Here is a 19,021-nt window from a genome sequence, read left to right as displayed (position 1 = left end):
GATTAATAGTGTTAAATATGCTTATATTTTTTTAGTGCAGCTTTGATTGTCTACGCTCCAGACCAGTGAGGGTATTAGACGTCTTCAAGAATTTGCATCATTTTACAATGTCATCAAAGGATATGCTATTCTAATAATCAGTTTTAATTAGGCAAGAGTATAAATCAAGATTCACTTTTGAGGTACTCTCAAAAGACACATGGAGATTATATTAGGTTAGTATTTTATTAAACTGTGTGTCATATTACACTGTTAATGAGTACACATATGAGCAGATTAGTCTCCTGTTTCTTCCAAATGTTGACATGGAACATTGTACTAAGAACTGAATGAGGGAGCCCCGGGTGGCTCAGCAGTTTAACGCCTGCCTTCAGCCCAGGGTGTGATCCTGGAGTCCCAGGATCGAGTCCCACGTTGGGCTCCCTGCATGGAGTCTACTTCTCCCTCTGCCTATGTCTCTGCCTCTCTCTCTCTCTCTCATGAATAAATAAATAAAATATTAAAAAAAAAGAACTGAATGAATGTCAAATACATCCAGACCTGCAGATCAAGTGTCCCAACAGTTCGACCTGTTTCCTTGCCACAGTACTGAGAAGTACGTATTGCAAATGCACATATATAGTAAGAATTCCGTCAGCTGTTTCATGGGAACACAGGAGAACTCAAAATCAGATCTAATCTTGGCTCTACTATAGCCCTGCTTGGTATTACTGGGAAGTAGAAGGAAGGACTGAATACAAATCCTAGCAGATGCTCTTTTGTTATAGAGTATCTTACCATACCTAAGCCAAAACAGAATGCCTCACAAAGAATGGAAACAACGTATTTTTAATGAGAATAACTTATGATCATCAAATAGCATTTTTAATTATCTTTCTTTTTCAGATTTGTATATTCTATTACGAGTATATTATAAGTTATGAGTTCTTAAATTTGGGGCAAAAGTTAGGTATCTATTCAAAGGAATGTGTTAAAGGAGTGACTTGTACATGTTTGGATAATAACACTATCATTCCTTACCAACATTCTCTGCTTCATCTTGTCTTTCACATCTCAATAAGAGGCACTCATTCATCATGCTATCTTTTAAGCCAAAAACCTGAATGTCCTCTGCGTTTCTCTCTAATCACATATTCCATGAATCCCCAACTCCTATCATTTGATCCTCATCATCACTAATGTCACTCAGTCCTTGAGTCAGGGCCACCATCATTTCTTACTTGAATCAATAGAATAACCTTCCTATCTCCAGTCTTGAAGCCTCTGGTTCATTGTTCAAATGCAGGCAACAGGTCAGTCTTTGCTTATTCCTGTAAGATTAACTTAATTGTTGCCTCACTACTGTCAGAAAAATTCTCAACTCTGCATAATGTTGTTATCATGCCATCCTGATCAGATCTTTAACCACTTCTCCACATAATTTCCGCTCCTACATTTAGAACTCCCACTGGAATATGTGCAGGCCAAATCTTGTGTTTATTAGCATTTTACAAACAAGGTTCTTGGCCTCTTCAGTTACAGGGGAGTAGTATTCTCCAGCAAGCATTTGCCACACTGTACTCTCTTACTGTGTCCCAAGAGTCACTGAGAGATCAAAGTTTGTGAGTTTCCTATCTGTGTCTTCCTAGCACTGAGTGCAGTACTCAGCACGCACTTATACTCAATCCAATGTCATTGGAAAAATAAATAAGGGCAGGAATGAATGATGGAATATCCAGTATTTAATAATTCAGGTTAATTTTAAAGGCTGGCTTTTGTTTAAAGTAACAAAAGTTTTCTACTTACTTATTATCATAAAGGCATTCCCATTTATAAACATAAAAACCTAAGAGTGGGGAATATGAGGGGGAAAAAAAGTGATGGTAGAATTTGATGTGACTCTCCAAAATACTGATAGAATACAAAAGGCTCTTGTAGAAGCATTTTAGCTCTTAGCAAAAGGTTCGCTTTAAAGTGAGCACGGACAGAGATTTTATGAGTAGCCAGGACTGAAATGCTTCAGCTGTATTCTGAGAGAACACTCCTATGAACCCTGAACACTGTCTGTGTGGTTTGCAGGACGGTTATTTGCAGACCATCTCAATGAACTTCTTATGTATCTGCACGAAAATCACAATTAAAGTAAGGAAAATCCTGATAAAAAACACATTCACATTCCTTTGGCTGGAAGGAAAAGTCTTGGTATCTAGTCATTAACTGGGCAATCTGCCCTCAGACTTCCTTCTGCCTTAATATGCTAAAGAGAAACAAGTCTTCTGAGAACAATGTTTTTAAACTCTTTATGCTTTGCTGCTCGACTGTGTAGTCCTAATTCCTATGAATCCAAACACTCATTAGCTCTTAAGGACTGTTATTAGCTATCCTGAGTCAAATGAATATAAAATTTTAAAAAGGACAAAGTTTAATTTCAAACCAATAAAAGGATTTTTTTGAATGTTGTGAGGTTTGTTTTTGTTGGGTTTCTACTTTCTTGTTTTACTATCTATAGAACAAATATAGAGGTTAACATTTTTAAAAGGAGTATCAACTTGATTTTTCAATAGAAATTGCATTAATATCAGTCTCTATGATTGATATAGATTTCTTTTTTTTAAGATTTTATTTATTTATTCATGAGAGAGACGCAGAGAGAGAGGCAGACATAGGCAGAGAGAGAAGCAGGCTCCCTGCAGGGAGGTTGATGTGGGACTCCCAGGACTCCAGGATCACACCCCTGGCCAGAGGCAAGTGCCAAACCACTGAGCCACCCAGGCGTCCCTATTGATAGTGATTTCTGAGTTTTCTGTATCATGGAATAGAGTATCTTGCTTCTATAACAGACTGTTGTTTTTATTTTGAGAAAGAGGAGGTGAAAAAGAGTGGAAGCCAGAGTTCACTGATGTTTTCTTGTGTGCACTCTTCCCTGTCTCTTCAATTTGAAGAGCTCAAAGTAATGTGGTATTTCCTTTTTCACTTTCATTTTTAATACCTGTCCAAGCATTCTAGCTGTTTTTATTATCCTCTATATCAGTAAAGTTTATGCCCCTGTAATATTTACTGTTTTTTTCTTTATTCTTTCTTTAGAGAGCACTAGAAGATGACCTTCAGATGCTCTTTATCTCATTGATAAAATTACTTTTGCACAAAAGCAGCTTTCAAAATATATTGTCTCATTATAACAGATTAACATGATTCTGTAGGCTCCTTTTTGAAATTACAGGACATTTACCTCCATCTCCATTTATGAGGTCACATGAAGGATGTCTTATACCTATACTTTCTTTTCTGTCTAAAGCAAAATATAATGAAATTTTCCCATTTGTAAGTTGAGGGAAAAGCATGATTTAAAACCCATTACTACACTGACACCTGCCATATACATGGCAAAAAGTAAAAGCTAGTACCATAGAAAAATCTGATTAAGCAGTAAATATTGGGAAACATTTAAATTCAGCCAAGTTCTTAGGAAAATTTCTATAGGAAAACTGTTTTAACCAACCAATATTCTGTTTTTGTTTTTGTTTTTTTCCTCAGAAGCGAATTGCCAGCATGTGTGTGTATATATGTTAATGTTAGTTTCTGGTTTGAACATTTATAACATTGACTCAAAAATTAAACTTTATTTTTGGATTTCTTCTTCAGTAATACTAGAACCTGTGATGAATGTCCATGCACGGGAGTAAATTAAATAATATTAATTTAATAATATCATTTTACAATATAAATCAAAAGCCAACATCATGAGGAAAACTTTGTGACTATAAATCAAAAGCCAACATCATGAAGAAAACTTTGTGACTACTGAAGCACATTCTGTGAAAAATATGACTGCATCAAATTGAGACAACTTCAGTTTTGAAATGGTAGCATAAAACAGAAAGCAGAAAACAAAAGTTCTTAAAAAATGTTTACTATACATTTTCCTTGAATTTGCTGAATGCACTAGAGTCAATTTTGCACACTTCTGTGGAAGCATATGCACTCCCCCATCACTAAGCATCAAGACCAAGGGGGAAATGTTAATCTGAATGGAACGATTCTAAGTTATTGATCAAATGAGGTGATTGAGTAAACAGAGCCACTGTGAGTGCCAAGTCACTCTCACACTTACTTGTTCTACGTGGCAGCAGTAAATGGAGAGTTAGGTTTAACTCTCACATGCCTTTTAAATCTCAGATGGATTTATGATACATTTCCCTTGGTCCCTGACCTGAAAACAAAGTATCCCAACTTATTTCCCAGAGAATATGGTAATGGGGCTAAAAACATAAGCTCAGTGGTATTTCATGTTTCTTTGCCAGTATTTCTTGTATGAATATCCCCTTGAAAAAATTATGGGATAGAAGAGATGACAGTTTTAGGAAAAGACTTGGTATTTATGACCCCCCACCAGGCAAATGTTTCCCAGCCTTTTTCATATAGCCTATGAAGGAAATTATTCCATACATACTACACATACTAGTCTGTAGAGTATATACTATGTATGGAATATATATCCACATTGCATTCTTATAAATGTATGTAGGGAAATATATCCATATTACATTCATATAAACTTATAAATTTGTTTAAACATTAAAAATGAATAGATTAACATATATATTACATATATGAATATATATTACATATATAAAATATATAAGTATATAAGTATATGTAATATATAAAATATATATTACATATTATATTTATTATATTATATTCCCTGGCGGAAATAAGAGGGATAGGAGTGCCTTATAGATAGATAGGAGTGCCTCACTTTTCTTTAATGAAAAAAAGAAAAATGACATCACCTAAGTATTACATAAAGATAAAATATAAAGTATTGGGGAAAAGAATAGTATTGAATTTTGTGCAAATATTACATAAAATATCTTGCTGGAGCTTCAAGAGATGGATGTCATTCACTGCACTTGCCAGCCGCAAAGACAATACTATAAAGTACTCCCAACATTTTCGTAAGAAAATCAGGTTGCTTTTATAATCACTTTTCTATCAGATTTTATGCTTTAAATGACTATATGCAATTCCCAACCAAGATGTTTTCATCATACTCTCCTCAAAATCTTGGCAGTGTCCATTGATGATAAGTTCTTTTTTTTTCCCCAAACACGCCAATGATCAGAAATGTTAAAACTTGTCATTTACAACCATCACATTTTACAGTAGTTGAAATGGTCACTAAAAGTAATTTTGAACTTCCTGTGGTGATGCAAAGATACTTCCAACCCATTCAGAAATGTAAAGTCAAACATTTTGACATGACGATGAGGCTCTAATGCAGAACAAGCATGCAGTGTTAAACAACTGGCGAGGAGACCCCTAAATGTCAACATCGAGTGGATGCTGACAGTAAATAAATGAGAAGACACTTTTGGGGCACCGCCTGGGGCTGAGCCTTCCAGGAGTCCCTGCCCAGCCGCCCCCCAGCCCCCTGTCCCCACCGCTGGCCGCACCTTGGGCTGCACTCTGGGCTCCTTGGGCACCTGGACCACGAACTCCTCTGGTAGCTCCACGGGGCCCTTGTCCGCGATGAGCAGTGGCTCGCTCTGCTGCTGGTTGCTGAAGGAGATGTCTGGGTGGCAGAGCGCCTCCCGGGCTGCGCTCAGCATGTCGCAGTGGAGCAGCGAGGCCTGGATGTCGCTCACTGTGCTTGCCACCTGCGGGGACCGCAGGGCGCACCATCAGACTCCGCTCAGCTCAGGCTGGCTGCAGAGGAGCCCAGCTAGAGGCTATTCCCAAGGCTGCTCTCCGCTGCAGGCCATAGCCCCTGGACTCCAGCCACCCCAGGCCCCACTCTGACAACCCTGGGGCTGAGGACAACACAGCCCCCCCGTCCCTGGTGTGGTACAGACTGTGTATTTCTGCACTAGCCAGACACTTCTCTTAAGGAAGCCGAACACCTCATCCTAATCCCTAGCAGTAATTGGAAAAATTAGACATAATTATTGAAAGCAGATAAAGCTACTTGGAAAAATATAGATTTTATATGTTATACATGCACAGCATTCGGCTGTAAAATTATGGGTATTGATATCACTACGTATAAATAAAGATGTTACTAAACTAAGTATCTATACACAAAAAGCTTGATGAGGTAAGGAGTGCCGAAAGTTTCAGAGAGGTGTTTATTGATTTATTAGTTTTGTTTTATTTATTCTGTTGTTACACTTATATGGATTGTTTTGTATTTATATGTTTCAAGTCATTTAACATTTTTTGAGAGATACTGTATGAAGATCTGTGAGGAACATTAAGGGGAAAAGGATATACATACATTTTTGCCATTTAAATACACAGCGGATTTACTGACAAATGGTACATATTACATAAAAGAATAAATATGGAAGACCAAGACAATAATGAAAAAATAAAATTGTACATATATGAATTTTTTAATAATTCACAAAACAGTCATACATTATATGCTATGAAAAACAGCTATTTAAGTACACTTTTTACCTGGTAAATTGATACACGAGATACGCATTTTTCTACACTAATTGCAACTAGTGTGATAAACAGGAATGATAATGAAAATGTTCTTACTAACAGAAAGGAACAGTCTTTACAAGGAAAAAAGATTTGCTTTACACAATTATTTTTAACATATTATGACATGCATATTTAAGAACACATTAATAATGCTGTATGACTACCATTCAGCAGTCAGGAGAGAAACTAGGAAATTCAATAAGACAAGAAAATTTATGATCATCTTTCTAACACTGTAAGCAGTGGCGCTCTAATTTCTTGACGTATAAGATTTGCAAATTAAGAATGAAATACATGTTCTCCCCCAAATTACAAGAAATTAATCCCTAGAGAAAACAAAAATATTAAGAAATTTGTCAAACAATCCATCTTTGATTTAAAAAAGTTTGAAATATAACTAGCCAGTCTAGAAACATAACTAAGTTTAGCACTGCCCTGAAACAACTTTATTTATACTCATTATAATGGGTGAATATTAAAATATCTGGGCAAGAGGTAATCTTAATGCTATTTTGATAGACCGTATAAATGAAAAAGGCATCTCAGGAAACAAGTTTCAAGACCAAAAAAGTTGTGAAAATCAAAATCTCTAAGTAATTATCTCCTTTAATGTTTAACTCCAATAATATTTTTTCTGAACTTTTGACTTCTTTTTTTTTTTAAAGATTTATTTATTTATTCATGAGAGACACAGAGAGAGACGCAGAGACATAGGCAGAAGGAGAAGCAGACTCCACGCAGGGAGCCCAACGTGGGAATCAATCCGGGTCTCAAGGATCACGTCCTGAGCCAAAGGCAGACACTCAACCACTGAGCCACCCAGGTGTCCCTGAACTTTTGACTTCTAAAATATCCCTCTCCTCGTTGCCCAAAATGTGACTAATTCTTAATTATATTTTACATGAATATATACAGGCATGTTTTAACTAACATCTTTATAAACTATACTATGGAAGGAAATTGGCAAAAGATGAAAAAACTATATTTTCCCATAGGCTTGAATTATAATAGATTAAATGATTTCACCCTCAGCCAAATTAACATATAAGGACATTTGGAGTGATGGAGCATGCACGTACTTGTTTGTTCAACAAATATTATTGAGTTCATATTATGTGCTAGGACTTTTTCTTGGTGCTGGAGATTTTGGTGAGCAAAACAGATCATGTAGCTACTTTAATGAATCAGAGACAGAATACACAGATAAGCAATTTTTAATGCTCTATAAATATAAGTAATCTACAGAAAATTTAAATACGGTAATAAGTAAAGGATACTCTGGTTTACGTTTTATGGGAGACTTAATCTGTGGGAGTAAAATTTAAACTGAGATCTCAATGAGACTGAAATCTGTTCGTCACAAATAAAACCAGGAGTAAAGAGCATTCCAGACTGCTGCAATTCCTCAGGTTGGAACAACATTGGTCTACTCAAGAACTAGCACAACGGCCAAAGAGCCTATATGTAGTAGGCTGGGAGAAGAATGGTCTGGATTGAGATCAAGGACATAAGCAAGAGCCAGATCATGAGCTCATACCAAAAGAAGTTACTGTTTAGGAGGAACAGGGCAGGTCACAGAAAAAGACTTGGGAATAGTGACCTCTAATAAACTAGAGATTATTTTGGAAAAGGTTAATCTCTAGACTAAGTAGAGAATGACAAATGATTTAAAGTGAAAAGTGGAAACATCACCAGCTACAAAATATAATACTATGTACATTAAAGGAAAATATGTATGCTTAAAGAAGAAATAAGAACATTCTCAAACGCACCAGAAAGCACAATATCTAGAGAGTTAGAAGGAACAGGTTCAGATTAGAGAATAAAATTATTTCATGGAGCAAGCCGGAGGAATACAAAATATCATAAAGTTTGGTAGACTTTGTTAAGTTGAAGGAAATTAGTCTCTGATTTGTTGTATGAAACTGGGGTAGGGATGCCTGGGTGGCTTAGTGGTTGAGCATCTGCCTTCAACTCAGTGCATGGTCCTGGGGTCTGGGATTGAGTCCTCCTGCATCAGGCTCCCTTCAGGGAGCCTGCTTCTCCCTCTGCCTATGTCTCAGCCTCTCTGTCTCTCATGAATAAATAAATAAAATCTTTAAAAAAAGAAATTGGGGTATCTTATACATCTATAGATCTGAGTCTCCTTTAACCTCACCATCTCTATTGTAAAAGGAATCCAGTGTCACTAACCAGTGGCAGCAAAAGTGGAGTGATTGTTACACTGCCCACATGGACAAGGGCTCTCAGAACAGACCCAAAATCCGGACATTTGCTTTAAAAATATTGTATATGCTACACTTAAAATGCTCTATGAGTCCTGGAGAAATATTTATTGGAGTTATAAATATAAATCTAATTTGTCTTCCTGAAGCTATTATAAAAATAAGTCTTCAAGATAAACATCGTAGTTGTGAGTCTGGTATTCCATTAGAAGCACAGAATCTGAAGTCTGGAAAGAATCATTCAACTCACTTGCTAGCTAACAACCGCTAGAGCATGCCTGCTAAAAAACTTTGAAACTAAAGTGCCATGTGAAGAGGCAGTGATCAGAAACTCAGCCAGTCCTCAAGGCACCCAATTGTATCTGAAGCAATAAGTTCTTCTTCATATGAAGAAAGGTGATACCTATATCTTGGCATTCTCCAACCACTTGTGTAAATTCTATATAAATGGGCTGTGCAAATACATCAAGCTGTTCCCAGAAGGTACTTATCTTCAAGTATATTTGAAGAGAGTCTACACATTCTAAATTTCTTTTCCAGATTAAAATGGGAAAGATGATTTAGAAGAGCGTGCACACACACACACACACACACACACACACCTCCTATAATACTCCTCTACCATCTCCATTTGAGATCACATTTTCAAGCTCTGTTATATGAACCCTTAGATGTCTCAAAGGAAATTTTGTTTTGGGGACAGGAGGTAATAAGGCCAGCATATCTTCTTTTTCTCTCTTTCTAACCTTCTTGAGAAAGGTTAGTTTCTTAGTTTCTTCAAAAATTGCATATCTGATTAAGACTTCATATTTCTAAAATAGAGATTCACTATTTACAAGTTTGAATTGCTTTCATCCTAAATAATATTTAATACTCATCATAAGCAATATGAGTCATTGCCATATCCAAATTGTCTATATAATCACTTCATACTCAGATCTTTCCCTATATAAACACTTTGATTCTGCTTTCCTAGTGGACAAACATAAACTATGAAAATTAATATTTCAAAATCTACTGAAATGATCAAAAATATTTCCCCATGTTTATGTTAGTCTCCAAACATCAAAAGCCATCAAAGCATCAAAGTTCCTGAATAATAGTTTGAGGTGAACTTAAGGCAAGAAGTAAGGAAAGGAAAAATAATGAGCACGTGAGGTATAAAGTCTAAATGATGGCAATATCAGAGTTCTTATCATATCCGTGGAGTTTAAAATTGAAATAAATATAAAAAAGTCATATTTCAATGATATATACTTTGAGATCAAGATTTAGAAATAATAAAAGTACAAAATAAGCATTATTGCTAACCAATTTGATGGTTTCTGTTTTCTTGTTCTCCTTTGATGAACAGCTATGTAATTCAGCCAGTTATTCAGCTTCTTCCTCCAAGCATCTATCGATCATAATAGTGAGCATGGGATCTAGACAAAACCATGGGCTGTAATGCTCTCTATAAGGTGAGAGAAATGCTAACAACAAAATACCACCAGAGAGTACCTATCAGGACTACAAGTGATTTAAATTTCATATACTAAGGATGCTTTTCACAAGTCATTTGTTTTTGTGTTTGGGAGTAATATTTTACCATATTTTTAAAATAATTAGCTTATTATAAGCCTTCTAGAGTTTGAAATGTAGTAATTACAACTATGACCTAACAAACTATTCATTTTTACTTTTCACTATTATCTCTAGGTTTATATAAACATAATACTGTTTTCTTCCCTAAATGAAATATTAAAAATTTTACTTGTTTTGTTTTATAATATGTAGCTCAATCTTCTATATGTTATTTAGATTGGTTTATTTATAATTTAAATCATAGGTCTATGAAATAAGGCAAATGCTCATAGGTCATTAAAATGCCTTTGGAAGAAGCCTCCACGACATGTTTAAGATTTTTGAATTTCTCTTTTTTTCTTTTTTTTAAGATCTTATTTATTTGAGAGAAAGAGTGCACACATGGGAGAGGAAGCATAAGCGGGCAGTAGGATAGAGGAAGAGGGTGAAGCAGACTCCCCATTGAGCTGGAAGTCCAACATGGGACTAGAATCCAGGACCCTAGGATCATGACCCAATAAAGGCAGATGCTTAACTGACTGAGCTACCCAGGCACCCTTGAGTTTCTCTTCTAAGAACTATTTGAAATGTCCCTGCATCATTAGATGGATGGCTCTGAATCTATTTTTTTTTCATCTTAAAATTACTGATACTACTACCTATGACTCACTGGATATGAGTATTTATTGAGCTATTGTGTGCAAAGGTGTTCAGCTAACTGTAAAGTGCTATGTAAATGCTAGAAACTATACTAAAATACTTACATGGTTGATTGATAAGGAATGTCTAAACCAACTTCAGTGTAATATTCATATATAAGGAGAGAAAGAGAGAGAGAGAAGGAGGGTAAGGAAATATGGGAGGGAGGAATCAGCAAAAAAGAGAGGGAAAGAGAGAAAGAGAGGGAGAGACAGACAAGAGATTACTGCTTCTGCTTTTCTTGTCAATAAAAACATTTTTCCAATCTTGCTTCCTTATGCATACTGAAAGGCACTACCTTTCCCTCACCACCTTCATTTAGTTCATATAAGAAGATTACTTCTTTCCTGATTTCTCCCTAAGGTGTATGTGACAGCTGCATAATTTCTTTATCGGCTGGGTAGTAATCTCTAACAATAGTCATAAAAGTTTCAATTCAAGCATCCGACAAGGAAGCCACCAGGTAGAAATTACAACATGGAAGTTCTTACACAGAGAAAAATCTGTTTCATTCTAGTTCTCAGAAGAAAATGGTTTTGTAGTGATAAATTACCCACCTGTGTATAATGAAGCAACTTTCATAGCATACCTGGATATTATTCAATTTAACTCAATATACTTCTCTAGACCGAATTGCTTCATGAAGCATTGGTATGCCCTACGTGGGTAAACAATTTCCTTTCAAACTGGGTTCCTTACTCTTCTTCTCTACAACATAGGTTGTTACAGTAAAATAAAACATATTATGGCTAAACTGTCATCAGAAGACTGAATGATCAAGATATAAAAGCTGTATGATATTCTGAGAATAGTGGAAGCGTCAAACACTTGGTTATGAATGAAACTAAAGAGAAACTTAATCCCTACTTGTTAAAAAATAAAAGAAATAACACTTAAAGAATACTTTTTAGAGGTACCTGGGTGGCTCAGTAGGTTAAGAGTCTGCCTTCGGCTAAGATCAAGATCTCAGAGTGCTGGGATGAAGTCCTGTATCAGGCTTCCTGGTCAACAGAGAGCCTACTTTTCCCTCTCCTTCTGCCACTCTCCCTGCCTGTGCTCTCTCACTTTCATGCTCTCTCAATTAAATAAATAAAATCTTAAACAATATAAGAAAACTTTTTAATTGGTTTTCAAGTCTGGCATCTTTCATATCCTAAAAATAGAGGGAAAAATTGTAGTTCATTCATAGCAAGAGTTGCCTAGATTCTAATACTGTGTTGTAAATATCTCAAACATTTGTTAAAATGAGTAAGCAGAGAGTAAAGTCTCTGCTGTTGTAAATTTATTTCAAAAATTTAGCTTCTGACAAGTAGACATTATATTCATTCAAAATAAATAAAGTGTGTATTATATATCTTATTCATCAGATGAATGATTACTAATAATTTTTTTTTCTTTTTTAAGCAAAAATATCTGCTTTTGTAATAAAGTAAACAGATTTAAATTTATGGTAGCAAAAATAAAACTCTAGAATTTATTATTTGGAAAATACTGGTTTTCTTTTCATTCCCTTCCCTCTACTTCCCTATTAAAGTATAATAAAATTGTAATGGTATGGAAGCTATGCTTTCAAAATGTTGTATAGTAAATCATTTCTTTAAAAATCTTTATTACAATAGTAATGGGACACTTTTCCTTAATCATAGTGCCAATTATACATGGTATGTGGGAAAAAAACAGTGAAAACCATATATATTTTAACAGAAACCTATCTTGTTAGTTAGTTCTATCTTAAATTAATCATAACTGGCATCTCTGAAGATAGTTGAGAAGAATGAAAAGTTTTTAATCAATTGTTTATTCTGGTAGTAAGAGATTTTTACCTCCACCACTGCTTCCTCAACACAAAATGAATGACTAAATGCTGGTTAACAGGAAAGCAGATACATTAACAAGCTGACATGTTAAAATGACCTATTATATTATGTTGGTTGTGTATACATAGAGTATCATTATTATTGGATGCCACCTGGACATGGTGGTTTTTATCTGGGTGCAACGGCATGACATCAAACCTGTCTCCTAACAATAGCCTGTAACCTATAAAACATGTGGGCTATCACAGCTATTCCCACTGTCCTGAGCTATTGTGACTAATCTAAAAGGCTTTCTTTTAAGCAAATGTGCAGCATTTCCCAGAGGGACAGCATCATACTAGCCTGTTGCTTTGAATTTTATGTATTATCTGTCTTCATTATTAAATAATGTGCCCTTAAGGTTTCAATGGTTACACCAACTTCACTATCAAAAGGGAAAAGAAAGGATCCTTGCTAAATAGTAGCCACCATTGTTGATTTGTAACAAGAGCTATAGAAAAGTATAGTCTTGATCTAATTCAGGTCTTGTCTATGATTACTACTTTCATGTCTTCAACAGCTTGGAGAGAAGCAGCAATGTGTGAAAGCCAACTGTTCATTCTTTTTATAAATATAGAGGACTGTTTTTGTTTTTTTTTTGGTTTTGTGGGGTTTTTTATGTTTTTGTTTTTGTTTCTTTTGGTCATCTACATGATCTGATAATATCTGAATCTTTTTCCTCATGTCATCTGTTATTCTCTAATGCAACAATAAAATCAGTGTTTTAAAGTCATCTCAGTGCAGGGAAGAAAAAAAATGAAATCACTGTAAAATGCTATTTTGGTTTTACACAGTATTTGTATCCTTAATCAAAATAATGATTTCTATTATTTAACTCAATATACTTATCTCCTTTAACTTAATAGTAAACTAAAAGAAAAAAAAAAGTAAACTAATAATACCAAAGTGCGAGTATATCTGTCACTGACTATTCAATATCTTTAAGCCCTGGATGAATAGTGAGGACAGGAAATTTTATTGGGTTTATAGTCTAATTAAAAGCAACAGGCTTGCACTCTGAATAGCTTTTCAGCACTCTTCAACATTTTCTTAAATGCTGATCTAAGCTTAAGATGTTCATTAGTAACTCATTAAAGACTTAGTTACAGTCCAGTGAGTGAGTCCTGAATATAATGATAGAATGTGTGTACAAATGTGTAGGCTCATAATTAGAGAAACTGTCACATTTGGGGATTAAGAACACACAATGCAGTCTTTGAAAAACACTATGGAAAGTAAGTGACCCCAAGATGGTGTTGTATTTTAAATTTTGCTTACTATCCAGGTCATTTGTTTTTTTAGTTCTAATTCCAAACGGTATGTTTTAATGACCACATTCTCTCAGGATTAAATGTGTGAGGCTTTGTATTAGGGCCCTTCTATACATTATTTTATTTGATCCTCATACTATAATAAAGTAGGCCTAATTAGCCCTTTAACAAATAAGGAAACTGTGAATCAAATTAGTTAAGGTCATATACCTTGGAAGTAACAGAGTTGGAATTAGACTCTAAGGTCTGAAATCTTTCTTTTCATTCAATAGGGGCATGCAAATTAGGATTCTAAAAGCAGCTTACATTGGACGATATTGTAAATTTCAGTTTCTGGGCTTTACATAAATATTACTTCCTAATATGTTGACATGACATCTTCTTCCATTCATTGTTCCTTAAAGCTGCAGGAGTTGTTCAGGATCAACATTTATAAATTATGTATTATCTTTCTTTAGCATTCTCCTAATCTTTTCTTCTCAAATAGTAATATTTTAGATAAGCCTAGTGTGCTTAAATAGAGCAAATTTGCTAGCATTATTGCCATGTAAAACCTCATGTTTTCTTCTGTTACTCATCTTTGCTGTTTTTTTACTTTGTTTAAAGCAATGATATGAGTGGGTCCAGGGGCTACCAGGCTGGCTCAGTTGGTAAAGCACTGACTCTTGATTTTGGGGTTGTGAGTTCGAGCCCCACATGGGTGTTGAGACTACATTAAAAAAATAAAGCTGTAAAAAAATACTTAAGCTGTGATATGAGTGGGCCCAAAGGTCACTATTATGCAATATGTAGATTTGATAGACATAATGTATTATAGAACTTTTTTGAGATGAAGTAAAAGAGGCATTAAGTAGCTTGCAGAACATATTAGAGAAAAAGAATCTATGGAAATAAAATGACTCAATGTTTACAATATAATTTGAGTGAAAGGGACCCCTGGGTGGCGCAGCGGTTTGGCGCCTGCCTTTGGCCCAGGGCGTGATCCTGGAGACCCGGGATCGAGTCCCACATCGGGCTCCCGGTGCATGGAGCCTGCTTCTCCCTCTGCCTGTGTCTCTGCCTCTCTCTCTCTCTGTGTGACTATCATAAATAAATAAAAATTTAAAAAAAAAAAAATAAAAAAAAAATAATTTGAGTGAAGACACAAAAATATATATAAATAAGAAGATTTCCAAAATTTGCAACAACAAGAATTCAGACTAAAACAAAACAGAATTATTTTTTGCCATGAGGATTTAGGTTTAATGTTCTTTATCACGTTCTTAGGGAAGAATAATTGAATACTATCAGAAGAATTCAATTAATTACCTTGATGTTTTGTATGTAAGTCACTACCATACAATTCACATATCAGAGTAAAATCTCAATCACTGTCAATTATTAGTTTTTGTCATAAAAAAAACCTGATTTAATGAACTACTTCTAGCAATTAAATATGTAAGTAAAAGGGGAGGAGGCATGAGGCTAGTTAAATGGCATATGATTTCAAAGTGAATGTGAAGCAGATGAGATTTAAGCTTCTCTTAGAATATGCAGCTGAAAGAACTCTTAAATCTAAATATATTCTAACAATATTCTCTGGTCTTTTCTTTTTTCTTTTTAAAAAGATTTATTTATTTATTTTAAGAGAGAGAGAGCATGAGTCGGGGTTGGGAGAAGCAAAGGAGAGGGAGAATCAGGCTCTTCACTGAGCAGGGAGCCTAATATAGGCTCCATCCCAGCACCCTAGGATCATGACCTGAGCCAAAGGCAGATGCTTAACCAACTGAACCACCCAGGCGCCCCCTCTCCAATCTTTTCTAATAAGAAATATTTCTCTAGAGAACACTCAGAAATTTATTTATTTATTTTTTAATTCTAACGAAATGATTGAGTATTTCTCCACTTAAAGTGTACAAATGACCAAGGAGCACATGAAAAGAAGTTCAACATCATTATTCATTAAAGAAATGCAAATCAAAATCACAGTGAGACAATACTTCATCTTCACTAGGATCGTAAAGTGAAAAAGACAGGCAATAACCAGTGTGGGTGAGTATTTGGAGACATAAGAAGCTTCACATTGCTGTTTGGAATGTGTAATTGTGAAATCACTCCAGAAAACAGTTCTTCAAAATGCTAAGCTTTATGTGACTCAGCAATTTCACTTCTATGTGTATACCCAAGAGAAGTAAAAACATGTCCATACAAAAACTTGTACATGAATTTTCATGACATCATTATGCAGAATAGCCAAAAGTAGGAATAATCCAAATTCCTATCAACTGATAAATGCATGTAGTATGTTCACACAAAAGAATATTATCTGGCAATAAAAAAGAATCAAGTACTATATTACATGTTTTGATGAGGACAGATTTTGAAAATACTTTGTTAAGTGAAATAATCAGGTCACAAAAGATCAAAAAGTATATGATTCTATTGATACAAAGGTCTAGGATAGGCAAATCCATAGAAATATAAAGTAGATCAGTGGATTCCAGGAACTGGAGATAGAGGAAATCAGGTGTGACCATTAAAAGGTATGTGGTTTCTTTTTGGAGGATAGATAATGATCTAAAATTGTGTTGATGGTTGCACAACTATGCATACACTAATATCCCCTGAAATATATATACTTTAAATGAGTTAATGGTATGTTAAATATATCTTAATAAAACTGTAAAAAAAACCCTCCATTTATATATCTACAAATATATTAGTGCTTTAAATCCAGTTCTTTTTTTTTAACTACATGGTATCTTTTATAAATATCTTCCTTTATCACAAGAGGACAAATCTTTCAGACTCCTTTTTAGGTATAGCTCTGAGGCTGAGTTCTAGTTAATGGAAATGACAACAAAGTAATATGAACTATTCCCAAACACATCCATAAAACTTTTCCATTACAATCTCCACAATGCTCATTTTCTCCCTTCCTGAGGACTTGAATGGCAACGACCTCAAAATGACTTGGAAGGCTTCATCCCATTAGACTAATTCTACGTACAACTGTGAGAGCAAAAGAATGACATCCATCACTACTTCCCACCATATACAAATACCCTGACCAGAAACACCTACCTGTCTTGGAATGCTTGGTGAACAAGGAAACATTCTGTGAAAGCCAGTTTAATTCAGGAATATACTGTGACTGTAGCCTATTTATAGTATCTGATACACTGCTCAAAAATGGATATTAAGGTAGATAATTCAAAGAGGTCTTCCTCTAGAAGTTTATAGTACATAATTTGAAACACACACACACACACACACACACAATTGATTTGACCCCTACTTGACAACTTCTATTGCTAGACATTTGATTTTCTAAGGTGTCATTCATATCGAATTGCAACACAAACATATAAATTGTAGTGCTATTACATGGATCTCATTTTTATAGTGGAATAAATTTGCCTAATTTTGAGATTTTATTTCTAATTATTATATTTGTGTAATATATATATTATGATCATTTGGGTGCTTTCCTATTACTCCTTTCAAGTATACTAGCTTTTCTCTTATTTAATATTCAATATATATGTTTAGAGTAATTCTGTTGAATTTCTACGTAAAAAAGCTTATATGGGTACTTTGAACGCAGTTGTGTAAAAAATCTATAAAAAGTAATTTAAGGAGATCCCTGGGTGGCTCAACAGTTTGGCGCCCACCTTCAGCCCAGGGCATGATCCTGGAGTCCCGGGACTGAGTCCTACGTTGGGCTTCCTGCATGGAGCCTGACTCACCCTCTACCTGTGTCTCTGTCTCTGTCTCTCTCTCTCTGTGTCTCTCATGAATGAATAAATAAAATCTTTTTAAAAAATAAATAAAAATAAAAATAATTTGGAAATATTTGTTAACATTGCTGTACTCAGTCTTTTCATCCAGGAGCACAGTATATTGCACGTCTTCTTTTATAACCCCCAGTTATGTTTGAGACTTTTTTTCTCATAAACTCTATATATTTCCTCCTATGATATTTCCTAGGTAAGTCATATATTTCATTGCTGCTTTGACTCATTTCATATATGTATGTGTGAATAATATATCTGAACTCAAAAATATTTTCATTAATTCTGAAAGTTCATCTTTAATAAATAATATCTTAATATTTGAATATTTATCCTTATTTATGCTTTGTACATTATTATAGTAGCTAAAACTTGTGGAATTGTTTTAAACAACTGTATTAATAGCAAGCAAGTCTGCACTGACAGTTTAACATTTACTTAAGATAGTTATTAACGAACCTAAAAATAAGTCTTTTCTTTTTTTTACTTTCTATTTCTCAAGCGATTTACTACTGGGGTACAAAGATAAAGACAATTTTTATATACAGGTGATTTACATTATAGTGCTATTGGTAATGGCAATATATTAATGACCTTCTCTGTTGAGCTATTAATATATTGTTAGGTAAACAATGGTTCCTTTATATGATAAAATACTATACTTTTTTAAATTAAATAGAGTACCCAAATGTCTACATCTTCAGGTTAAGTCAAAATGAAGGACATATTTTATTTCTAACATTATTCCATTTAAAAAGCATATACACATACATGACTGCAAGAAAAATCTAATATGCATTGATGTTAATTATATAAATGGGTCATGGGAATCTTGGATTTTTGCTTTCTGACTTAAATTTGTATGAGAAGAGTTACTTTGAGAATAAAGTAGGTAACAATGGTAATGACAAATAAAGATATATGAAACTGTGTGCTTGTACTTTACCAGTAAGCCATAACCTTGACTTCAGGACATTCAAATCACCACAAACTACGAATAGATGAAATAAACACAGAAAGCTTATCAAATGTCATTGTGAGACCCTATTTTGCACAAAGACCTGTGTCCAGTTCTTGTGTAAATACAGTAGAATATTTTTCTGGCAAATCCCTAAGTAGCCTAGCTTACTTGATCAAATCTATCATTTAAGACAGTTGTT

At 34.6% G+C, this 19,021-nt stretch overlaps 1 protein-coding gene across 23 annotated transcripts in view; it reads right to left on the bottom strand.

Annotated features, from left to right (window-relative positions):
• Positions 1–19,021, bottom strand: part of ADGRL3 (adhesion G protein-coupled receptor L3) — an 856,207-nt gene that overhangs the window by 533,617 nt on the left and 303,569 nt on the right. For 22 of the 23 annotated variants that reach the window (XM_072775204.1, XM_072775207.1, XM_072775212.1 and 19 more), the window contains one exon: positions 5,436–5,639. The exons of the other annotated variant lie outside the window; for it this stretch is intronic. In XM_072775204.1, the coding sequence (XP_072631305.1) occupies positions 5,436–5,639 (204 nt within the window). The remainder of the gene's footprint in view (positions 1–5,435; positions 5,640–19,021) is intronic. 23 annotated transcript variants of the gene reach the window in all.

This window comes from Canis lupus, chromosome 14 (genome assembly GCF_048164855.1).
Source record: "Canis lupus baileyi chromosome 14, mCanLup2.hap1, whole genome shotgun sequence".
Taxonomy (NCBI): domain Eukaryota; kingdom Metazoa; phylum Chordata; class Mammalia; order Carnivora; family Canidae; genus Canis; species Canis lupus.
The sequence above is the reverse complement of the archived record's forward strand: the minus strand, read 5'-3'. Positions and strand labels throughout refer to the sequence as shown.